Source organism: Dermacentor variabilis, chromosome 2 (assembly GCF_050947875.1).
Source record: "Dermacentor variabilis isolate Ectoservices chromosome 2, ASM5094787v1, whole genome shotgun sequence".
In the NCBI taxonomy this organism is placed as follows: domain Eukaryota; kingdom Metazoa; phylum Arthropoda; class Arachnida; order Ixodida; family Ixodidae; genus Dermacentor; species Dermacentor variabilis.
The window spans coordinates 180,118,530-180,144,674 of NC_134569.1; the positions used below are offsets into that span (position 1 = coordinate 180,118,530).

The 26,145-nt window shown below is 46.1% G+C and overlaps 1 protein-coding gene and 1 non-coding gene across 2 annotated transcripts in view; one reads left to right on the plus strand and one right to left on the minus strand.

Moving 5' to 3' along the window:
* The window catches only part of eIF2Bepsilon (eukaryotic translation initiation factor 2B subunit epsilon), a 50,066-nt gene extending 33,030 nt beyond the window's left edge, over positions 1–17,036 (minus strand). The window contains exons 1-5 of the mRNA XM_075682458.1: positions 16,885–17,036; positions 13,885–14,009; positions 10,001–10,186; positions 6,425–6,599; positions 3,494–3,649 (exon numbers count right to left, since the gene is read on the minus strand). Coding sequence (XP_075538573.1) covers positions 3,494–3,649; positions 6,425–6,599; positions 10,001–10,186; positions 13,885–14,009; positions 16,885–17,010 — 768 coding nt within the window. The 5' untranslated portion in view covers positions 17,011–17,036. The remainder of the gene's footprint in view (positions 1–3,493; positions 3,650–6,424; positions 6,600–10,000; positions 10,187–13,884; positions 14,010–16,884) is intronic.
* A 725-nt stretch (positions 17,037–17,761) lies between these two features.
* Positions 17,762–17,833, plus strand: TRNAM-CAU (transfer RNA methionine (anticodon CAU)). The gene has a single exon. It is a non-coding gene; the product is annotated as a tRNA-Met (tRNA).
* Positions 17,834–26,145: the final 8,312 nt, after the last annotated feature.

Consider the following 26,145-nt stretch of genomic DNA (forward strand, 5'->3'; position numbering starts at 1 on the left):
TTGCTGGGAGAGGCCTTAGTGCTGCAGTGAGCATAAATTAGGTTGATGATGTCGTGCCCTGTAAAGAAAACAAAGACAGCTGCTCAGCGAGAAGCATGCCTGTCATAGACGGCATTTGTTGTAAGAAAATGGAAGGCTCTCGACTATGTTGTGCCACCAGCCACGGTTCTCCCCAGAAATGTTTGAGGGGTGGGCATATTGTGACCAGGAGGTGTCTTCTTTCAATACGAACAGAAATATGACCCATTCTAAATTTTAAGTTTACTATAACAGAATGGACAACTGGGCTAGTTGGTTTAGTTGCATCTTGAAAATGCACTAATCTAGCATTTTGTATGCATTAACGAAACTAACGCGAGGCAGTGACGCATCCTACCACAATTTTTAAGCTTTGCCAGGTCAAGGAAATGCACAGCTCGTCACCTCAAAATGTGTGCGCAAAACACGTGCTAGCAATTCAAATCTGTGTCAGCCAGTAGGAGCGCTTAATCCTATCTGCGTGGCAGCAGTAACGAATCACGGCGCTAGTTCTTTCATTTTTTGTTCGCTTATTTTGCTGTTATTTCTGCATGGCAAAATATAAAGCTTTGGTTATCTGAAGTTCAGATCTCTCCTCTTTATGATGGTTCCAAAATGGTGGTGTTATGTCAACAGAGAGTTGTGCGCGCTGTGATATGATGGCACCTACCGACGGCACATTTTTCTACCCGATTGTTGAAAAGGCCCATTTTCTTAACTCCTAGGTCGCTTTTCTTTCTAATGTTTCCTCACGTGATAAAGGAACCACTTCAGGAATAAAAAAAATATTAAGAATTCACACAGAAACTCGTCTGGGAGTTGTCCAAGTGTGCGTAAGCATTGTGCCACTTGCTCATCTTTACGCAGCGCAGTGTCATCATCAATGTTAGGAAACTTGATCCGGCCAGTACAAACAACAGCGCTGTGGCGACACACGAGCTGGTGCTGACGGCAGCGCAAGGTGCATTGATAATGCAAGCAAAGAACTGCGCTGATGTGCCAGATCATCAGCACACCTGGTGCTAATTCCAATCATTATAAGCCGTTATCACTCTTTACCGCCTTATCCATGGGCATCGAACTATTATGAATCGTGACTAAACATACTCCACTGGTGGCTGCATATGACACGGCCGTGTGGATCGCATCTTGAAAGCGATTCACGATGCGAACAGAGAGTGCTGACTGCTGAAAGTTTGGCGCACTTTTTTCTCACTGCTTGCGTAGCGCTGAAGATAGATGTGCGGGCCTGTATCTTGAAAGCGATCTGCAGAATGGGCAGCATGCAGTGTGTGCTGAGAGCTCCGTGAACGCTTTGTTGTTGCCGCTTTGTTTGTGTTGAAGTGACAGGCAGCATGAAGGTAAAGTCGCTGGCTGCTGCAGGCCCTATCTTGACAGAGATCGCCTTACGTAATGGATGGACAAATGGACGGACAGACAGTTTTCTCGTTGGAAAAGCAAAGAAATGCTTACCCATTTAAATAGAGAGATAAAAGAATTGAAAACTTTGACCAGTCAACCAGAGTGGTGGGCTGCATTTCTGAGCCAGCATATACTAAAGGGCAGCTTGAAGCATGCTACCGCTAACTCATGACAACCGCAAACTTGATAAGAGAGGCCTGCCTAATGCTAGAGTGGCTACCAGCTGTCACAAATTATTGCAACACAAAGAAACCCCTAGCACAAGTGCTTCTTGCGCAGCAAAATAATAAGATAGCAGCAATTATGTGGCAGGCAGCATGAATAAATGTTTATGCAAGTAGAAACACACATTCCAATGTGTGTGGAATATTATGCAATGCGTTCCTGCTCAATATGCTGTCCCATGCTGCTTCTACAAGCAGCGCTGCAATTCCTATGCAAAAACTAACAAATAAGAGCTTACTCTATCCTTAGCCTCATGTTCAGATCATTCTTGAACCACAAGAGTGTCTGACAGAATGGCAAAGCATGTGCAATGCCTGTTGTGCAACCTTTGTTAACATGATCCTTTTCTCATAGCAAGCAAACTAAACACTGAAGATAAAGGACCTTGCGCTTTCTCTCACATCTTCTAAATGGTTGTTTATTTAAAGCACTGGCATTTTTTAAATATTCTGCGAAATATTTTTTCCCAAGCTTCCAAGGCCACTAACGAAACAAGGTGTCGAGCTTTTGAAAGAAGCCAGTGTCAATGCTCACCTAGGTGCTCTCGCGGCCGAAGGACTGACTGTCCAAGGAGAAATGCCAGGCGATTGTTTATAAAGCATCATGCTTTAAGTGCTTGCCACTTACACAGTTGAAATCAAGAGCTTTTCCGAAAGAATCTGCCAGCACAAGAATGACGTACAGAAACTCGAAGCCCAGTGCAGCGCTCTTGCTGAACACTGCAAGAAGCATGACCATGCAATTGATTTCGACGGTGCCTCTGTGATTGACACCCGAGACCAACCCGGTGAGAAGACTCTTGCTTGAGTCGTGGCGCTTTAAAATACTCAGGGTGACATCAATCGCTCGTTGAGGACACACCCGCCTGTGTACGCACACTGCTTTCGTGACGCTACGGAGGGCAGAAATCTCAACACAAAGAAGACGGGAGTTTAAAGGACGATGTTTCTTTGGCTGCTTCAATCACCCTCTGAGGAAGCGACCAAGCTTGTCCCGAAAATTGGGAACTTCTTAATTTTGGCTGGAGCAGCTTTTGCTTCTAAAATTTCTCAAGTGTGCCACAAACAATTATAATTACGGCACCTTTTATACAAGCAATTCAATATGTCCGTCAGACACCGCTTCAGACATGAAAAAGGAGACTCATCACGTCACCAAAAGTGGAGGTGACGGTCATGCGGTATCCCAAACAACTCAAGAGCGCGCGAGTCATCCTGGTGTGGTGATTGCAGGCCGTACGACTGTGTTGACAAAAAGCTGCTAAAGTGGACCCTCCGTTTGCTCGCTTCTCATGGAAATGCAGGGGGGAGACACTTTCCCCTCCTGTCCCGTCGAGTGCTGAATGGACTTAGCTTCTGGAACCATGGCCATAGTGTGTACGTGTGCATCAGTGGTATCTGGTACCACGAGAACCGAAAACAGCTTTCAGTGACGTGATGAGTCTCCTTTATCGCGTACGAAACCACGCTGCGCTCATTATTTATTTTGAACTGGTTGCATAGAAGGGTATGTAATTATTTGTTGTACCTTTGATGAACTGAGCCTCCATAGTGTCGACAGCTGCCCAATAAAAGAATAAAGACAGGGCAAATATTTTCCCTCTGTACTCCTTTAACGTGACCCAATTCCAAGCCAACGAGTGTTTCTGCCTTTCACCTCCAATTGAATCATACCTGTTATTAAATCCTACAAATTTGTCTCAGCGGTAGAATTCTATGCCTACTGAGCTCCGTCCATGTGGACGCTTGAGATGACATTTGTTCAGTTCTGCTAAACTCCCTCGCATCAATCGACCAACCAAGTGGCAAGCCACAACACTTCCACTGACCTCTTCGTGCTCGAGGATGCCACGTACGAAGTCGAGGCGGGTCTGGTAGTCAAAGTTGTCAGCGAAGATGGGCGGCACATGTGGCGAGCACACAGCCACGTGGCAGTCCTGCAGATCATGGTGAAGGGACACCCGCGACTGCTCCTGGAATATGCTCTGCAGGAGAGATAGAAGACAGGACATACTGTTACGATCGTTACTCGTGTAAGACCCACATATCCTGCACTGGAGGCCACAGATTCGAAAAAGCAAGTTTCACCAAAGATTGCATTTTGAATGCATGGAATTCGGGTTCAGCTGACAGTGTTAAAGCTACTGGAATATCTAGCAGCGTGGTTGGTACGAAGAATAACCACCTTTTTGGAGTGTGCCAATGGATAATAAGCCCTGATCATGCACGGCAATAGTGATGAGGAATGAAGCAGAACATGATCACTGGTGCAGAACCTCAAATGTGCGTAAATGTGAATGTGCAACAAACATGCGTGTACCATGTCGCCAGTGTTTGCACTATTCCATACATCATTTATAATATTGTTTGCAGTCTTAGCAGGTAGTCGCATGCCTGATTTCCACAAGAGCAGCAGCCTGCCAAGATGCTGAATAAAGTAGGCGAAGATTTTACACAAGTGAATATGATTACAGTGATCCTTACTGAACAGCATGGCTAAATATTTCCAAATTAACAACACTCTGGTGCTGTACAATAACACATTTTCCGCGACCAGACTGAATGCTCAAACTATTTCTGAAATGTTAGAACTACTTGACTTTTCAGAGTTACCAAAGGTGAAATTGGTGATTTCTTAATGTAGCTCCTACTGTAGCTCTTACTGCAATAATATTTTCTAAACTTCACTGAACAAGCTTTATTTATTCTGGATTTGCATTTTTAACGAAATTATGTGACAAATTGTCTGTGATTCTACCTGCCATTAGCAAGATGAGTGAAAACAACCATGAATTATACTGTAGCATGTGGAAGGCCTCAGGCCATGTTCAAACAGTTTCTTGTGTGCCCTACCAACTTGTTTATTAGCGTTTTAAATAAAACCTTTCATTGACTGATTAACTTTATCCAAAATATTTAAGAATAATGCCCCTGTCACACCAAAAATGGTTCCATTCAAAATAATGAGCCACTTCGTATTTTATTAACCCATTCAACTTTAATGTAGCCAACACTTTTCCATTTTTAGACAAGCTTTGTGAGCCAAAGCTTGTTGCTCGGTCGCATTCTATGCATCTCTTTGTTGTTTTTATTCTCCATTCCTGTAATAGCCCGATGAGGGCTGACAGTATCAATAAATGAATGAATGAATGAATGAAACACCAAAGTCGAATCAAACTGACCTGGAGAGGCTCACTAGAGCCAGTGATACACCAGCCTGCAGACTTAAGTTTTTAGAGCCAGTTCAACTTCCAATCGAGTTAATTTTTCCTGCAGGTGGTTTATTTATCTGCTTCCATTAAAAAAATATTCCAGTGACATCACTGCACGTACATCATGGCTGATGGTGTCATCGCTGACTTCTCAAAGTAGGGAATATGAATTATTTTTGCAGAAGTGATGATCAAATAAGGTGAAGTGATGACAGTGCCAACCATGAACTTGCATATGACAAGAGATGGTGACTCAGAGAGAGAAAATTGGAGGTCACACTCTACGTGCCTGAGAGCTTCAAGGTTGTGTTCACATCAAATGCACTTTTAGCGATCTGAATGGATGCCAACTGTTTTTCAACAGAAGAAAGATTCTTTCACAGTGACAGTAAAGACATGTGTCACACTCTTGTCACTCATTCTTGAGTGTGAATATTTTTATTCCACCTGTAGTACGGTTGTGCATGCCATGCCCTACACATTACGAAAAAAATCAACAGCTCCAAGAGATTTCAGTTATGCTTCTGGCTGTGAACTCATTTATTGCAACAGCAGCGGGCTGTCATGGTGGACATTGCCATTTTCTCAGAAACACCGTCTTCTTTGCGACGCACACAATTTCATCCTCATTTGCTTTGATATTGCCTGAAATGCACGCACGGTCTAGAGATGGAACCATTCTCAGAGTCTGTGTGGGGCACAAAACTCAGGACAAATTGGCAAGACCCACCCAAAGATGGGTGATAGCTCAATGGTTAGTGCGTCCAGCTCAACTGTACATCATTGCAGAGGCGTGAGTTCGAATCCCAATGGTGGCGTGGTGGCGGCGAACAATGTTTTACTTTTCTCAAAGGCCAACTGTAATGAAATTCTGGGCCATGTAGAAGACCTAGCTTAAGATAGTGCAGCTACAGAGCAGCTTCTGTGCAAAATTTTACATTTTCAGTACGAACCGATGCATAGCGAAAGACCCACAAAAGTTTTTGGTACCGAAATCAACAAAACACCTTCATTAATATTCACTGGAAGTAATGCATAACTCAGAACACCGGGCTCCTCGGCATGACCTCTGGCCCATAGTACGCTGAAGAAATTTGGAGGCATCGTACTGAGACTTTCGTCATATCTGCTAACCAGCAGGTCCGCGGGTCGTCAGCTTAGGTGCTATTTAGGGATGCTAATATGAAAATTAGAGAATTACCGGCCCAGCAGCTTTGCCCGAATTGCTTCAGTAGGATACACCGACTACTGATTTATAGACAATTTAGCCAAAGTGGTATTCAGTAGCAATTGGCGAGGGTGAAGCCTACGGTAAGGGTGAAGCCAAGAATGGGGAGCTGGCCTGCCGACAACAACATAACCAGGATTATGATGGCATAATGGAAAGGACAGACAAACAGATTGACCCAGCAAGAGAAGTTTTGAGCTCCTAATCACTGCTGCAGCTAAAACATGCGGTACAAAGGACCCAGTCTACAGGCACAATTCCCGGCAGTGAATGGCAGTCAACTTTATTTTTGGCATTTCGAAGAAACGCTAGGTACTGACCAGGGGAAAGTCGCACTTGTTGGTGGTGCTGGTCTTGATGTGGTGCAGGAGCTTGCCTGTCTCCGGATTTAGGGCCACCGCACTGTCATCTTCACGACACCGACGTCGGTGCCACGGGGGCAGCTGCCGATGCACCAATGTCATTAGGGCACCCTTGTCCCTCGCAACTGTTTTTCTGCAAGGGCACAGGATGCAAGCACGCATTAAGGGTGACCTCCACGGGGAGCTAACATCCTGCAATAACTGTCCCTCGACACCATCGCGAGCTACCTTTGAGCTACAGGAGTTGTGCAGCTGACTGGGCATTATCAGAGAAATCAGCACCCCATTCGATAGACTTGAGGTGAAATACTTACCCCTGCATTCTACTAGAATGTTCCTGCAGTCAGCACTCCATGCCTCAACTCAAGGAAGTGGATGGCAGCACCAAGCCTTGACAGAAGTGACCAGTATGCTTTGTTGACACACGGTGACAATTCCCGAGAAGCATAGTGTCTTCAGTCAAGGGATGGCACTGTGCTCAAACAGGTGTGGTGGAGGAAAAGGTTTAAGTTGAGGATCGTTTGAGAATAGAGGGTTTAATGTCACATTCACCTGGCAACATCTTCCCTTAACCCGGCTACGGCGCCCGTATTTCGATAGGGGCGAAATGCTAAAACACCCGTGTACTTAGATTTAGGTGCACGTTAAATAACCCCGGGTGGTCGAAATTTCTGCAGTCCTCCACTATGGCGTGCCTCATTATCAGAAAGTGGTTTTGGCACGTAAAACCCCATAATTTAATTTTTATCTTTCCATAATGCAATGATGCTGCTGTTTCACAATTTGGTTGACTTAAATCTGATCAGAACAAAAGAAGCGCCCATCATTAAATTTACTGCTACACACTAAAGTGTTAGAACAGATCTTGTAAAGTATGGTGGCTCAATGAGCTTTGTAAATTCCAAAATTAGGGTAGGCAAGAGACATGAGTAACAGTACATAGCATGCCACGATCATGCTTTGAGCCTTGTGCATGCAGCATCATTAGGGCCAAGAGAGAGCGCAGGGGTAATTAACTGCTATGTTAAACGAAATGTGGAAACAATTAGCATTTTGTTATTGAAAGCACAATGTGGTTTGTCATTGCTTACTTTTGGTCAACAGATTGCAACCCTCTCTCTGTTCCGTAAATTTTTTTGCAAGCCCACATGGCCTTACATAGCCAACATACATAGCCTGCATAGCCTTTTATATAGCCTACAAAACCATGTGTTGCTTACAAATGCTATGAGTTGCCCACGAATCTGCCCTGATAAGGTGTGTGGTGAGAGTCATTGCTTTGACAAGTGCTGCCATGTCTTTTTTTACACAAAACTGCTGCGGCAAGTTTCGGTTGGCTTGCATGCATTTTGGCATGCTACATTTAGAAAACAGCACGCCCGCCACGAATGTTTCTTTTATTCACAATGAACATTTTACAAAATTTCACTAACATGAATTGCATTGATGTATATATGAATAGGACAGGAGGCTTTCATTCAAATATAAGTAGAGAAAAAAGCACATATCACATTTTAAAACACTAGAGAGTTTTAGTATAGCGTAAAATCCTTGCGTTAGCGTTAGCGTGCGACGCAACGCTAACGCAAAGAAAGACTGCAGTGCGCGGCACAAGGTAGTGTTTTAGAATAACGGAACGGAGAAAAGCGTTAACGTTAATGCAAACAAATACACCGCCATCTAGATGTAAAAACACAAAGTACTGGAAAGCCAAATCCACACGAAATGTCGAGCTTATCTAATGCCGAATCCCCAAGTGTGTCCCTAAGTCAAGCTTATCGAAAGCCACAGTCGCTGCGTTAATTACACATGTAGGTGCTTGGTTTGAGCATTGTTTTGTCGAGAGTCGCGAAACACGCCGATTAATCTTGGCGTGCCGCGATCGAGTGTTCTGTGGGACCCATATTACGTGTCCTTTTTAAGTTGGGATGACATAGACGCCCTTATGCTTCGGGAATGAGAGCGACCACGCAGGTTTTACGTGTCCTCAAGATTCACTCAACGTCGAAGCTATACCGGAGGGGACGTTTCGCCGGCAATTTCGCTTCCAGAAAGCGGATTTCCCACTTTTTTTCCAATTTTTTGCAACGGACGCCCACCTTGACGTCCATCCGAACGGGTTCAAGGCGAAAACCTCCTTCACGAGGTTCATATCGTCGTCGTTGGTAAAACGCACACGCATTGTGACCACAGCACCGACCACACTACTGTGTTTTGCCGCGGAAAACATGACACGCATCGGCTTCACATGCGGCTTAACACCAAGCGAACGAGCGTAATACACTTGGGCGCCATCTCGAGGCGGATACAGCAAACATGAGCAAACATTAGCAAACCCTCTAGTTAAGCCTACTGCCCGGCTAATCGAGGACGTATATCGCAAACAACGCCCATTTGTGACCTGTGCGCCGCTTCCGAAGCATCATCACACAAATCTAAGGCGAGCACGAGCATTAGTGGGGAAGGATAGATCCTAGCAGTGCAGGCAGACGACTCGACAGATCCGAAGTGGGCTGCTCTCACTTCGACTGGCGCCGCCATCTTGCCGTACGTAAGGCTCCCCTTGCGTGCGTTAGAGTTCAACGCTAAATCCTGAAAATAGCGTACGTACGTAAGAGCTCCAGCAGCGTTTACGTATAGCGCATGCGCAGTGTGGTGCACGCAACGCTAACGCTAACGCTAACTCTTTGCGTTTGCTGCTTTACGCTATACTAAAACTGTCTACTAAGTCTACAAAATTTTCACAAAAATCCAAAGCAAACTTATGGCAAACTAAGTAAAGCAATGTTTATATTACTTTACTTACAGTTTCTTTAAGTGTTTAAACATTGTTAATGCAGCCATGACATGGTCGTCCGGCTATCCTGAGTTTATCATTCTAACTGAGAGTAGAGGACCAAATTTCGTTATATACAGAAAAATCTTGGCTTTCAGCACACATATTAACTCAAAATTTCAATTTTAAGTCGCTGCCTCTAAGCCCGCTCCCACTCACAGCGACAGCCACGCTGGTCAGGACTGTATGACGTCAGAAAATGAGGGGCTACTGCTGTGTTGTCTGCTCAGAAACAGTTCCAAATCACATCGGACGTTTTGCTCTATATGCTCAAGTACTGTACCTAACGACACAGCAAGGGCATCACCATTGAATTGTACATGCCATTCCTTCCCTCATGTGATAAAAAGTAGCAGTAAACTGCGAAGATGGACATTCAAAAACAAAAGAAGGCATGGCAGCCATGACATATTTCCAGCTTCTGCAATCCCTTTCAACGTTCACAGTACACAAACGCATGGCCTTTGAGATTGCCTTTCATTACCTGAGGAAGCCGTTCCTGGAAATGCCAATTCATTTTGTCACTACTCAGGGTTACCAAACTGCTGTGCTGTTTAACTGCAACATAAAAAATTCAAATTTCCTACAGCACCGAATGCCCTCAAATTTTGCCCGTTTGCTGTGGGACATGTACAGTTTAACATAAGACGCATAGCAGAAACTAGAACATTTGTGGCATGGCCCATTTAAGCACTCACCTGTGCTCCTCAACGATGGGTCGCAGTGGCACATTGGCCACAGTAGCCCCATCCAGCAGGATGAAATCCGAGCGAATAAGAGCCTTGGCATCCAGGTCACGGATCATGTCGCCCACTGACAGGTAGTCCTCTGAGGAGAGCACGCTCACGCTCATCTTGCTGTTGGCATCGGACCACTTCGACTCCCTGACCACATGCAAAGACAAAAAGTATGCATGTGAGATGCACAATGCCACAGCCAGACAGCAAACATTAATTTGATGCTCCAAGAGTTGACGAGGTACACTCTTACAAATTTAAAACATAACACTGTGCAAGCATCAACCGTACTGCATGTGAACACCTTATAATGGTGAGAGGTGACGAGATCGGCGATCTACTATGTGCTTGTGCGTCATCTGCTACGCTGTTCGTTTCAGGAGGACACAACTCTTGCCAGGGCTGTTTGAGTGGTCCTGTCTATAAAAAGGCAGTGTGAAGCAGAACCTGTGCACAATTAAGATGCATCACCTGTAATGTGTTTTCCGTTTTTTTTTCATATTGCTAAACTTGTGCATGTGCCATGGGATCAAGATGAAGAAAAAAATTACCAGCACATACGAGGTATTGTTTGTGGACAATGGGCACCCCGGAAAGCCAAGACAGGGTGCAAGCACTCCTGAAGTGAATATCATAGCAGAGGAAGTTCACATTGGGAAGTGCTTTGTGTGCTTCGCGCACTATAGCCGACCTCACTGATTCTCACCATTGTAGGGTGCTAACATGCTGCACAGTCAATGCTTGTGCAATGTTATTAAAATATCGCAAGGGTGAACAGTGCCTCGCCAGGCACATTCAAAACATAACACTAGCACTTTTTCTGTATACCAGTGAGGTATAATTTAATTGGTGCAGTTCATGTCCTGAGGTTGCACCAGAGCTAAGAAAGAGAGCACAGAGGAGGGCTCTGGATAAACTTTGGTTGCCTGGGGTTTTTGCCCTACTATCACGCCAAGATGAAAAATATTACGGCAGAAATCATCTCACGATGACTGTCGATGGTAACGTGGATAGCAATCCAGCAATGTAGAGATAGATCATATTCCTGAAGTCACCTTTATTTACATGTGTATTGCTAATTCTGAGACTTTAGTTGCTTTGAGTATATACGATCTACTCCGATATCATCCCACTTTGCTATGGCATTTGCTTGCCAAGGTCACCCATGACAACAGTATGATATCGACACAGTGATGGTGGAATCATAAAGAAGGAACGACTGATCAAATGACAAAGGTGTATAATGACGACAGCATGAGGACAAAGAGATGCCAGTCCTTAAATTATGACGATGGCATAACGCAATGCGACAGTGATGACATGAGGACAATTAGATGACAAGGAGTGTATCACGACGATGGCATGATGACAACTGAATGAAGTAGCGAGAATGATGATGGCATGACGGCATGATGACGATGGTATGACAACAGATACATGACAGCATCTGTGTCACAAGGACACAATGACGATGATGGAATGACAACGGCGGCATAACCATGGTTAAATCATGACAGTGTAATTACGACAGAATCACAAACAAGGAATGATGCTGACAGATCGATGAAGCTGTTGTGACGACAACGGCACGACAACAATGGCACAAGTCGGAGGTCAAAGTTACAATGATGACGATGGAATGACCACAAGGGCATTCTGACTATGGTATGACAACGAATGCAGGACAACTGTATGACGACGATGGCATGACAATGGGACAATGGGATGACCACTAGTGTATGATGACAATGGCGTAACAATATATCACGAAACCTATATGATGACGACAATGGCATGGCAAGAGTCGAATGACGACAGTCTGACAATGAAGGCCTGAAAGTGACTATCTGACGATGACAGGAAGACAACAGCGGTATAATCATGTGTGCATGATGACAGTATGATTTTAACAAAATGACAAAGAAAAACTGACGTCGATGGATTTACAAAGGCAGTATGATGAAGATGCCATGATGACACTGGGGTTATGTTACTAAAGCGATGGCAATGATAAATCAAAGGTGACAATAGTGGCATGAGGAGAGTCAGATGACAAAGCTGCATTGACAACGATGCAATGACCACGATGATATCACGGCCGCTAACAGATACCTAGGGGCCCAAACTATTAGACAACTGGGGCCACTGGGCCGGAGTTGAAGGCATGATGACAGCCTGATGCGAGTCAGATCACGAAGCTGGAATGACGACAAATGAACGACCAAGATGGCATGACTATGGTGGTGTGACAACAAATGCATAACGACTGTATGACGAAGATGCCGTGACACTGACAGCCTGATGCGAGTCAGATCACGAAGCTGGAATGACGACAAATGAACGACCATGATGGCATGACTATGGTGGTGTGACAACAAATGCATAACGACTGTATGACGAAGATGCCGTGACACCGACAGCGTGACAAATGTCGGATAACAAAGCTGGAATCACAATGATGCAACGACCGTGACGGCAACATGACCACGACTCATACCTAGTGGCCCAAACTATTAGACTAATTGGGCCACTGCGTAGGGGTAGAAGGCAAGACAACGATGGCATGACGAGAGTAAAATATCATGTAGCTGGAATGATGATGATACAACGACCACAGTGGCAACGCTCAGCCAGCAGCGTGCATATGCACCATCATGTGATAAGAGCCGCATGCACAGATACCTACACCAGGGATAACACCCTGTCATGGGCCAGTCTCGCTGCAGCCAACCTTGTTCATCCATCGCACACTTGAGAGCTGCACAATAACAGTGCGCAAGCGCCCCGTCCCGTGGTATTTTTTCATATTTTGCAGGCTTTCTTTGGAATGCAGAAAAAAGAACCATGGGAGATATATTGTGTTGGAAACAATTTACTGAGAGGCTTCTCAGGGTGCTCTACAACTTTGCGTATTACACTTGGGGTCTGCAGCCAATACTTAAAAGGTGATTCATTAAACCTAACTAATCCATTAGCAAAGGGGAAAATAAAATATAGCCTGAGTAACTCTAGGCCAATGCCAACATTATGCATTCGGTTCAACTCGCGTCCGGAGTGCCTTTAATTTTTAAAACTTTGGCTCAAGTTATGTGGGACAACCTGTATATCGCATGCACACTAATCACCCTAGCGCCTTAGTATTTTGCATTTGTCAAACAATGCACAACAACCACACTGGGAGTTATGCACGACTAGGTGCTTGCTAATACACCCCTTCATTAACTTGGAATGTCCTCTGAGGTGGTCATTTACACAATGGCCAGTTTGGCCGATGTAGCATCGACTGCACGAGCGGCGAATCTCATACACTACGTTGTGGCAGCAATCGACAAACTTTGTGTGTTTCTTATCACACATGCAAGGCCGCGCCTTCCCTATTCACTTTTTGGCACACACTGGAGAATCAGTTTTTTGCCGAAAAAACAACTGTGATGCCTGCCATAAGGCAGCACATAAGGCAGGTATCAGAGTCGTTTTTCCAAAAAAACAAGAAAATTGCCATGTGCGCAATAAAACAGTAGTTTAAAGTCAGCGTTTTGTCTGCCTGAGTCACATCCCATTGTTTGCACTGTTACTTCTCCTCTTGTAGATACAGGTACTAACACCTTTGTATTTAACACTGACTGCAACCGACGATCATACCCGACCTGTGGAATGAAAGAAAAGCTGAGAAAACAGTCGCCAAAAGCAATGCAATGCTTAGTATAAAACGAGCATCAATGGCAAAGTGCGACTCTGTGTAGCATTTAACGCACGCACAGGTCGGCGACCAAGGAAGTAAGGTTTCCAGAAAACTGAAATAATTGTGAGCTTGTACTGTGTGCTTGGTGCCTGCGATCACTTACTTGATGTATTCTCTGATCTTGTCCGCATGTGAGCAGCAAAAAACGAAGGTCTCCTGGACACCCTCGTTGCTGAGGTATTGTAGCGTGTAGTCGATGAGCGGGCGATGGACCAATGGCATAAGTACCTGGAGAGATCAACAATAATAAACCACAAGACAGGCGTCTCGACGTTCATATCACCGCGTCTGAATGTCACCGCACCAAAAAAAAAAAAAAAGAACAGCTGCGGCTAGCTGCGCGAAATGTGCGATGTGTAAGAAGAAATGCTCCAAAGGAATCCCGTGCGTAACCTACCGGTTACACAGTGATCTCGTTAGGTGGATGTCATTCATCGCGAAACGTCGGGATGAAAACAAACAGGCAAGCTACATGTAGACTCAGCAACTTAAAGGAAACAATGTTATAGAACTTTGGGACAGGTTTAAGGAACTTTGCACATATTGTGTTCAAAATTTTGTACCAAACAAGACAAAGAAAACAGCGAAAGTTAATCCTTGGGTTACGCGGGAAGTCATTCACTTGAAAAGAAAGATTAAACGCTGGAGACGAAAGAACGCCCCTATAACGCAAATTCAAACCGCAAGAGCTAAATTAAGCTCGTCTATTGGGCATGCTAAACGGCGATATTTTAACCACACTCTGCCCAATTTTATTCGTACCGCGCCACAAAAATTTTGGACATATTTGAGTAAAAAAAACAAACCAATTGAACAAATAGTGGATGGCGGCATTCTTATCGTCGAAAAGCAAAGTATTGCAGAGCATTTCAACACATACTTCCATAGTGTCTTTGCAAATACAAGTGATATATCGATTCCCATTTTTTCTTTGTCCGTTGCAAACTCGGACCTTGTATCTGTACCTGGCGTAGTTTCTATGCTTCTTAACTTAAAAACCAAATCAACCCCTGGTCCTGACAATATATCGAATGTTTTTCTGCGCCGATACGCAGAAATGGTGTCCAAGTTTCTTGTGATCATTTTTCGTGCTTCATTATCCACAGCAACTCTTCCTATTGACTGGCTAACTGCACGCGTAGTACCTGTACCGAAAAAGGGGGACCTAACGCTGATAAGTAACTATCGCCCAATATCGCTAACGTCATCATGCTGTAAGATGCTAGAACACATCATAGCTAACTACATTACTAAATTCTTAAGTGATAACAGTGTACTCTCACCTGAGCAACATGGTTTTCGAAAAGGTTTTTCTACTGTCACCCAATTAACATCGGTTATTCATTATTTTGCGAATATTCTAGACAAATCCAGCCAGGTAGATGTAATATTTTTAGATTTCAGGAAAGCATTTGACCTTGTTTCACACTCCAAGTTAATTGAAAAACTTCGATTAATTAACATTCCTTGTTTCATTGTTAATTGGGTTTCAGCATACCTCACTAACCGAAAACAGTTTGTTAGTATCGATACTTACCATTCCCATGAACTTCCAGTTACCTCAGGCGTCCCTCAGGGTAGTGTTTTAGGGCCTTTATTATTCTTAATTTATATTAATGACATTGCCAGCGTTGTCACAGCACCAGTTCAAATAAAACTGTTCGCTGACGATTGTGTTCTGTTCAGTGAGGTAACCGGTTGCGATGATCAGATAACCCTGAACAATAATCTTCAAAACCTCCTTTCTTGGTGCAATCGTTGGAACATGGAGGTAAATGCTAACAAAACAGTTTACATGAAGATAACTAAAAAAATAAATAGCCTATCTTTTCCTTACGCTCTCGGATCTGAACCATTAACCGAGGTTAGGGAATACAAATATCTTGGCGTCACAATAACTCATAACCTGCACTGGAACATTCACATTTCTAACGTATGTGACTCAGCCTTTCGTAAACTCTGTCTTCTACGTCATAAACTAAAACAAGCTCCCGCTGAAACTAAACTTTTAGCCTACACATCAATAATAAGGCCAAAACTGGAGTATGCCTGCATAGTGTGGGACCCTTACACAAAAACGAACATTGGTGCACTAGAAAGAGTACAGCGTAAAGCAATCAGATTTATTTTTTCGAAATACCGTATGACTGATTCCCCGACAGCAATAATGAGACAACATGGCATTCAGACATTGGAAATACGAAGAAAAATACAACGGCTGAAATTTCTTTTTCTTCTTAAAAATAATCTCCTCGCCCTCACTCCTGAGCCTTATGTAACGCCAATGGCAGCACGCCGAACACGTCATCGTCATGCTGACTCTCTAACTCCCTATAATGCCAGAACTAACATTTTTAAATATTCTTTTTTCCCACGCACTATAACCGATTGGAATAATTTACCTCAGTCGCTACTAAAGAGTACTGATTCCATTGACCGTTTGAACTACTGATTTCATTTTTTTTTTTTTTCCTTCTCATTGCTTAAAATTGTACTGACGGTTCATTTGTACATTTACTCTTCACTTTTGTTTTGGGAATTGTTTGGTTACAAGACCGAGTGTTCTTTTTACCCATTTGGTTCTCGCAGCTGGTGGACTCCGTTGCTATTGTGCACACTAATTTGGTCCTTTTGTTCCTACGTCTGCAAATGCAATTATTCTGTATTTTGTATGCCCCTCCTGCCTGGGCCTCAATGAGGCCTGCAGTATTGTATAAATAAATAAATAAATAAAATAGATTCAAACCAAACACGCAGCCAGTGGCTAGAAATCCGGCGGTCATAACTTCCGTTCTGCACGCGTCTGTCACATTTTAACAGGTGTGCACAATTCATAACACACGGCTTGTTGTGAACATATGGCATTCGACGTTTCGGCCGCACGAGCCGCGATTAGATCGCGCCATCTTTAGGCATACAGTTGAAAAAAAGAAATGCGATCTTAAGGGGCCAATTTAAAGAGGCACTTCAATAGTTAGAACGCAGCGGACGAAAGTTTGATACTGCGGTTCGTCAGGTACTAAACTTATGCAAGCGGCGTGGGGTATGACACGAACGATGCTCATAGAACGATCAGAATGCATAGAACACAACAAAACTTTACCCATGGAAGGTCCTTGGTGATAGGCGCGAACCTGTCACTGAAGTCATCGGCAGTCACGACAGCTTGGATTATTTCTTCTTGTTTCAAGTCGCTCTTGCCGACTTTTTTGCCCGTGGCGGCCACCATGTTTAGCTTATGGTGTCAATGCCGATTCCTCGTCCACGCGGACGAGAAACGTTTCGTTCTTGTTTCCGTTTAGCTTTAATATCTACGAAACCAAAAGAACGCAAAAGTGGTTACAGAGACATTAATGCGAGCTTCTTAAAGAACGCTGTGACATGGAAATAGAAAATATACCTTAATGTCTGAAATGTGCCAGCCAAACCGTCACCAATGGCCACCATCTCGTAATCTGTCTGGTAAGCTGTAACTGGTGGTTTTTCCTCGGCAATTTGCCTATTTGGCTCTTTCCCCATCACTACTATGAAATAAAAAGCAGCAGAAGAGATTCAGCTCTCTCTTCTTCTTTCTTTTTTTTTAGAACTTGTGGGCAGCGCGCACGAGCTGCGACCGCATGCACGCAGAAATCATCTTCAAAATTACTTGGTGCCACGCCCAGCATGAGTGGAACGCCGTAATCCACGTGTGTACTTTAACACAACTTTTTCAAGTTGGTCAGCGCCTTGTGGCCCTGGCTTATTTCAGTGTTCAATTCTCGGCACAGTCCAGTTATGTAGCGAAAGTGGCGGCAGTTTCAATGTTCAGTTCAACGGGAATTATCGTAATTTCGGCGCTAGTGCTTCGCCACATCTAAAATATCTACAAAGTTTACGACTGGGAGAGCCTCAAAGGCACTATGACAAAAATCTACAGTCAAATTTGGCGGAATACTGTGCCTGGCAATTACTACGCATTTTGAGCACCTTGTCAATCATCTAGCAGAGTGGCGCAGTGGAAGCGTGCTGGGCCCATAACCCAGAGGTCCGTGGATCGAAACCACGCTCTGCTAACCTTTTTTTTTTTTAATGAATATTTTTTTTTAACAATGATAGGAGATCACGAAGAAGCGAAGATTTTGCTGAACAGGAATGATCCCCACTGTGACAAACATTTACAGTCGAATTTGTCGGAATACTGTGCCTGGCCAGTACTACGTGTTTTGAGCCCCTGGTGAAGCATCTAGCAGAGTTTCGAGAAAGTGCTGCGTATGTAAGAAGTGTGTACGCTGTGCAGGAACCTCCGCCAGACTGGATGCACTTGTTGGAATTGTGTGTGTTGGATGTATGTGTGTATGTTGTATGTATGTATGTATGTATGTGTGTGTGTGTGTGTGTGTGTATGAGATCGTGCTGCCTACTGTGCCCACCGGTCGTGTTGTTTTAAACACGTTGTTTTTGCACGGCGACGTGCGGGTGAGGCCTTACAGGGTCGAAGATTTCCGAGACGCCCTCGCTAACGCTGGTGTGCTCCCCGAGGTCGTGGCGTTGGGAGCGTACCAGATCAACCATGTGTGGGCGGTGACGTTGAACAGCGCGGAAGCCACAAGGAAACTGGCTGCTTTAGAGTAGCTGCAAGTTAAAGGCCGTCGCTGCATTGTTATTGACCCCGAGGACCAGCAGGTTAAACTGCGGCTGCATTGGATGCTCCACGGAGTGCAAGAGGAAGACATCAGGACTGCTTTTGCGGCGTTCGGGAACGTAACCGTGGTGACGCGGGAGCGCTGGCGCGTCCAAGGCATGTGAGAGAAGGGCTCGACTACGAGAACCGTGCTGATCAAGCTCAAGCCGGGAATAAAGGTGGACGACCTGCCCCACCAGGTTCGAGTCGCCGGTGAGTTAGCCCTTGTGGTGGTACCCGGGCGGCCGATGCAGTGCCTGCGCTGCCATGGCACGGGCCATGTTCGCCGTGACTGTAAGGTGCCCCGGTGCTCGAAGTGCAGATGCTACGGACACGCGGACGCTGACTGCGTCCGTACCTACGCGTCGGCTACCGGCCGGGCTGGGAAAGACGGACGCGATCGCGGAACTCATGGACGTCGTTGAAGCCGAGGATGCAGCGAGGGGAACGGACGAGGCCGGCAAGCAGACGGGGCCACTCGACTCGTCAGCGTCTACCGGCGGAGACGCCCTCACTGGGGATGGTTCAGCGAGCCAACAACCAGCGGATGACTTGCCTAGGTCAAACCAGACAACCGGAAAGGATGGGGAGAACACTCCGGAGCCCAAGGTCGTCGAGCCCAAGGGTCCGAACGAGCTAGCTGCAACCGGACAAGAGTGGTGCCCGCACGCCGACCAGCGTCTCCGCGGCGGCGAAGCGTTCCCACGCCCAGACCAGCGCCGACGGTGACCAGACGGCGACGCCTGGAGCCGAGGAGCCCCCGGCAAAGGCGCCGCAAGGCCGGCGTTCATCGTTTCGGCCGCGCCCTAACGTTCCGGTAGACAAGCGTGCCGGAAATTCGTAGTCCCTAGGACACGTTCACGTTCTTCCGCCGGACCGCACTGGCGGCGATAGCGGCGTCTAGCCTCGTGCTATACGCGAGAGGTAAGCATCATAGTGCCGGTCTCTTCCCCTTTTGTTGAAATGGCTCCAACGGGTCCGTTGAAAGTCGCCACTCTAAATGTTCGAGGACTGGCAGGGAAAAGAAAGCAAGGCCAGCTTTACCGGCTTATAACGGAGCACGACATTGATGTGCTAGCAGTGCAGGAGACGAAAGTCGATGGCGAAGAAGAGACCGGCGTTGTGGTGCGGCGTTTCACGTCTAGGTTTTCTGCCGTAGTCAGTCATGCGGTGGGCACATCCGCTGGCTGTGTCCTTTTTGTTAAAAAGTTGCCGGGGCTAGAGGTGCATGCAATTTTTTCGTGTGTGTCGGGCCGGTGGGTTGTCGTCGATTTTTCGTTCAACAACAACGAGTGGCGTATTGTGTGCTTGTACGCGCCCAATAAGGTGGATGAAAGGGCCCAGTTTTTTCACCACATTGAAGAGCGTCTATGCAAGGGAAGACAGCTCATAGTAATGGGCGATTTCAACTGTGTCCTTAGTGCGCGGGATAAAACAGGCGTTCGTGCGTTTAGAGACAAAAGCACTGAAGTGTGGTCGCGAATCGTAGAGAACTGGGACCTAGAGGATGTGGCAGAGTGCCTCGAAGGAGCGCGTGCTGTAAAGTACACACGATTTGAGGGCTCTAGTCATGCACGGCTCGACCGCATTTATGCGTCTGTTGACATCGTTCCGCAGTGTAAAAGTTACGAGGTAGTGCCAGTGTCTTTTTCTGACCACTGCTTGGTTCAATGCTGCATAGGAATTCCAAAACGATGTAACGCTTTCTCATGAGAAATGTGAAAATTAAATAACAAGCTTCTTGAGGATGAACCTTTTACCCGAGAAGTAAGAGAAGAAATAAGGAAAATAGACCCCAGTAAAAACCTTCACGTATGGCAACAGTGGGAGATGAGTAAAGAAACCCTAAAAATAAAGGCAATAGAGAGGGCTACCTGTATTCGTTACGCGGAGGAACAAAAAGAGACCGAGTTAAAGACGCTTCTTCATAAACTGCTCAGGCAGGAATCTCAGGCACCGGGCAAATGGATAGAAGACATAAGAAAAATGAAACAACACTTAGAGCAACTTGAAGAGCAACGCTATCGGGGAGCACTGGTGAGGGCAAGGGCTGAGGACACAGCTGCTGGCGAAGCGCCGTCGAAACGAGCGCTAGGCTTAGAAAAAGCACGCGCTGAAAGGAATCACATCAACGGAATAGAATGGGGCGGGACTTTATCAACAGACACAGACGACATCAAAGCAGCTTTTCATGAGCATTACCAGGCGCTATTCTCGTACCACAAAGTAGACGCTACCACATATGGGAATGAGTTTCTGCGTGCTATACCCCGACTGGACGACGACAGAAAACAAAGATTGGAACTAGAGATAACAGAATCCGAAGTTGAACAGGCTATAGACAACTTAAACCCCGGGAAATCGCCTGGACCAGACGGCTTTAGCGCCGGTTTTTATAAGGAATTTAAACATGAAATTAGCCCTGTATTGAATGTAATCTTTAACGAAGCTTACAAATGGAACACATTGCCTCCGTCTTATGGGTCGTCACACACAGTACTCATTCCTAAGACTGATGATGCAGCGAAATTAAGATATGTCACGGCGTATCGTCCCATAGCACTCACTAATATCGAGTATAAAATCTTTATGAAGATATTGGCGCGGCGATTGCAGTCAGTGATACAGGACATCGTCGGGCCTCACCAGACATGTGGGATTAAAGGCCGGACTATTGTAACCAATATTCACACAGCGCGCAGTGTACTTGAGTGCTGTGATGATTGTAATGGTCGGATTGCCATTTTACAGATTGACCTCGAGAAGGCTTTTGATTGCGTGGCTCATCAAATCTTGTTTGCCGTTTTAGACTATGCCAATCTCGGATCTGTAATCTGTGAGGGGGTGGCCCTGGCGTACCGTAACTGCACGACCAGATTGATAGTGAATAAGAGTTTGGGGGCTCCCATTAGGCTGCAACGTTCTGTGCGTCAGGGCTGCACCCTCAGCCCTCTGTTGTTTTGTATCTACATTGAAACCCTGTGTATGAGATTGATTGAAAACAGTAGAATTAGAGGATTTAAGCTCCAAGCAGTTGAAGTGAAGCTGCTGGCTTATGCAGATGATGTCGCTGTTTTTGCGGAGGATCAGGGGAGCATAATTGAGGCTGTCAAATGTGTCCGTAAATTTAGCCATGTCACTGGTAGTGGAGTTAACTGGTCGAAGTGCCTCGGGCTCTGGCATGGATCGTGGCCAACGAAGCCAGATCATTTTGCCAAAGTGCATTGGGTGACGACCCCAGGCAAGTACTTGGGCGTCCCGTTAGATGCCTATCGCGATAGCGAGCAGTACTGGAAAGGGCAGGTCAAAGACACACGGGAGAGAGCTGAGAAGTGGAAAGGCACTAATCTCTCTATTTTTGCCAGAGCCACCGTTTGTAACCTTTTCTTTATCAGCAAGCTTTGGTACGTAATGCAAGTATAGCACTGTTCACGGTCAAATCATAGAGAAAGAAATTTCTTTCTCTATGGTCAAATGTTTAGAAGTTACACAGGATTTTCGCCGCCTTTGTCTGGGCGTCGGAATGGGAGCGCTGCAGCCGGACCAACTTGTTCCGGCGGGTAAAAGACGGGGGGCTGGGATTGGGCCATCTCTTTGTACGGCAGTTGGTAAACCGGTTCTTGTTCTTTAGGGACGCAACCGACCCTTTCTTGTGCACGGTATGTCAAATGAGGCTGAGTAGACGGCTGCCAGAGTATGTGGTTTCAACCGAAGAGTTTTCGGGAGGGATTCGAGGGTTTTACAAAGGAGTTGTATCGAGTGTCCGATTTTTTTCAGTGCGCTTCTCGAATGATTACCTGGCCGGTGTGAACAAAAAGAAACTGTATTGTGCTTTGTGCGACGTTCTTTTCCCAGTGCCATTGTACAGGTCCTTGTACGGTGGAGGCCCAAGCAGCGATGTTTTAAAGAGAGTAAAGAAAATGCAGGTCCCGCCAGGAACCGAAACCTTTTTCAAATTACAGACGGGAACGTTACCAGTTAAGAAGTTTTTGGAGAGAAAAGGGGTATATTTACCGTGGGGAACGCACTGTTTAATTTGCAAGCAGCCGGAGACAATAGATCATGTTTTCTTAAACTGTTGGGAAGGCGTGTTCTTCTGGGATGTTTTGCAGAGGACACTAAAGAAAGAATTTTCATTTGACCTGTGTGGCATCCGCTACTTAAGCATAGATAATGAGGATGGGGTGCCTTTTGATTTAATTATGCTCTTCGGCCTCCATTGTATTTGGCGCGCGAGAATGGCAGGATACCATGTCGATAAAGATGCGCAGCCTGCACGTATGTATTTCAGGGGAAACATGCACTGGTTTGTCGCTATCCATAAAGCGGCAGCGGAACCACCGGAGTGGCTCCCAAGAGTGGAACCGTTGGTAGCATTGCGCGCATTTTGATTAGACTGAGCCAGCACAATGCTTTGTAATATGTGCACATAGAGAAAATGTACTATCGTGAGCAATATGAGCAGGAACACGCGAGCGCGTGGGAAATAGCCTCGAAACCGACGTGGGGCGATGCGTTGCGGCCGCTGTAGGAAACAAAGTGGAAAGGGCGCCGCGGTTCCGCCAACTGTCTGCACTCCCGCCTCACTAGCGTTACTGCGTAATGGCAGCTGATTGCGTGTCACCGGGCGCTAGCGATGATAAGGCGGTTATGTCATGCAGAGCGTGGACCGCGCTGTCTGTAGTTCAGCGCAAAATACCGCTGTTAACCTTTTTTTGTTCCTTTTTTCTTTGTCTGAGTGTGCGTATGTGGAGCGGTCAGACCCGACTCTTAGATATTTGCAAGCATGCGACAGGGAATATTTTCTGGCCGATTTCTTAAAAGGTCTATCGTAAGGCCAGTCGCACCTTTCATGGAAACGTTCGAATCTTTGATGAACAAGAAAAGAAGTAAAAACGCTACGTCACGGCCGACGCGCATCTTTAATTTCTTTTTCGTGGCAAATGCTTATAAGGGAGACCACGACTGCCCGCGGTTAGAAGTGCGTTTCAGCGTCCTGCGATGTCTCGAGTGCCGTTGAATAAGCCGGAAGAAGTCGTTGAGTTGTCGAAGAAAGCTTACTCGCAGCGAAACATTGCTGCCTTGACGGGCTGCCGGTTGAACACAGTCAACAGGATAGTGCAGGCGTACCGAGATGAAGGACGCATTAAGGATGCGCCGCACGAGAGGCGACCTCGCGCCACGTCGGCGGATCAAGACCTGCAAATTGTTGCTGCAGTCAACGAGAAGCCATTTCTAAATGCGAAGGAGGTGCGCAGTACTCTTGCCCTGGAACATGTAAGCGACAGCACGGTGCGGCGAAGGCTAAGGGAAGCCGCCCTCCGTAGTCGTATCGCTGCTCAGAAGCCCCTTCTCACAGTTGCCAACAAGACTGCTCGCCTAAAGTTCGCTGTCGATCACCGCAGCTGGAAGGTCGAGGATTGGAAATATGTCATCTTCTCTGATGAATCTACGTTCTCAAGCCGCTGGGACCAGCAGAGAAGAGTGTGGCGCATGGAGAATACGCGCTTCTCTCCGCAGAACGTCAAGCAGGTGGCCGCAAGTGGACGCACGTCAGTAAACGTGTGGGCGGCTATGTCGCGGGATGGCCTAAGTCCCATTGTAAGAATCCCTGGGAGATTTACGAGTTCTGCATATTGCACATTGCTGGAGCACGAGATGATCCCCTATGCTCTGAATGGTCCACACCCGGATGGGTATTATCTATTCCAACAGGACTTGTCTCCCGTTCACACAGCAAAGGTCGTGGCACGTCTTTTAGGCGAACTAGGGGTAAGGAGCTTGGAGTGGTGTGCGAAGGGTGCAGACATGAACATCATAGAACATGTTTGGGCACGTATGAAGGCTAACCTTTCAAGACTCTCCTTGGACTCGACGACCAGTGATGAACTGTGGGAAGCCATAAAGCGCGAGTGGAAACATCTTCAAGATGACAAAGCCTTCATCGAGGCTCTCTACGTGTCTCTGCCAAAAAGAATGGAGGCCGTCATTCAAGCAGGCGGAGCCATGACCGTTATTAACGCATGAAGCCTGCAAGGAAAGGTCAAGCTGTAACACTGATGTATTGGGATACTTTTTGTGTGGATGAAAATTTTGTTACCATTAAGCAATCGTCTAATAAAACCTTTAAATTCACTGCTGCGTACAACTTTTCTTTGTTCACAATAACCGAGACATAGAAAAACACGCATAACAAAACAACCCTGCTTTTTCCTGCGTGCGAGCGCTATTACAGGCGCCACAGTATCACGCCGGTATCATTGCGATACGTTCCGCAAGTATGATAAAAAGAGAGCTAGAGATATTTTGCGCTCAACTACAGACAGCGCGGTCCACGCTCTGCATGACATAACCGCCTTATCATCGCTAGCGCCCGGTGACACGCAATCAGCTGCCATTACGCAGCAACGCTAGTGAGGCGGGAGTGCCGACAGTTGGCGGAACCGCGGCGCCCTTTCCACTTTGTTTCCTACAGCGGCCGCAACGCATCGCCCCACGTCGGTTTCGAGGCTATTTCCCACGCGCTCGCGTGTTCCTGCTCATATTGCTCACGATAGTATATTCAACTTTTGTATTCGTTTTGGTGAGCGTTGCCTCTTGTGAAATTATGTACTACAGCCAGGCAATAAAAAAAAAAAAAAGCAGAGTAGCGCAGTGGAAGCGTGCTGGGCCCATAACCCAGAGGTCCGTGGATCGAAAACACGCTCTGCTAACCTTTTTTTTAATGAATATTTTTTTAAAGAATGACAGGAGACCACGAAGAAGCGAAGACCTTGCTGAACAGGAATGATCCCCACTGTGACAAACATTTACAGTCGAATTTGTCGGAATACTGTGCCTGGCCAGTACTACGCGTTTTGAGCCCCTGGTGAAGCATCTAGCTGAGTTTCGAGAAAGTGCTGCGTATGTAAGAAGTGTGTACGCTGTGCAGAACCTCCGCCAGACTGGATGCACTTGTTGGATGTATGTGTGTGTTTGCCTCAGTTTTAAGTGTGTAGTTGTGTCCACTTTGTAATACACCTTCAGTTTTCTTTTCCATGTAATAAAGAAAAAAAAAGTCTAGCAGAGTGGCGCAGTCATTCTGCATCCGGCAGCCGAGCTGCTCGGATCGTAGGGTCATGGCCTCTTCCGGGGCAACGACAGAGGCCACTTTTGGTAGTGGAAACAGGATTACGGAAGATGATAAGGAATATCCGTTCATTTTGCCTCAACTGCCTAAAGGACGAGTTGCGATTAACACCGTGTTTTTGCACGGCGATGTGCGTGCGAGACCATACAAGGTCGAAGATTTCAGGGACGCCCTACTGCCGACGGGCCTCTTACCGGACGTGGTATGCATAGGGGCGTACCAGATAAACCACGTCTGGGCGGTGACCGTGAATGATGCGACTGCGACGAAAAGACTAGTTTCCCTAAAGGACCTGCAAGTGAAGGGACGACGGTGCGTCATCGTGGACCCGCAGGACCAGCAGGTGAAGCTTAAAGGGGTTGGGACACCAAATTTTGAGGCTCTAAAAAGCATGTTGTAGGTTGCTTCCGTATGCAAGGACACCTAGAACGAGGTATTGGACGCTGCAAACATCTCAAAATAATTTTAATTCAGCTCCAAAAAGTCATTAAAAACTCCTTCTCGAAGTCAAGACCCATCGCTAGCGCGGCAGTTACTACGTCACAGAGGAAGAACGAAAATATTGACGTCATAGC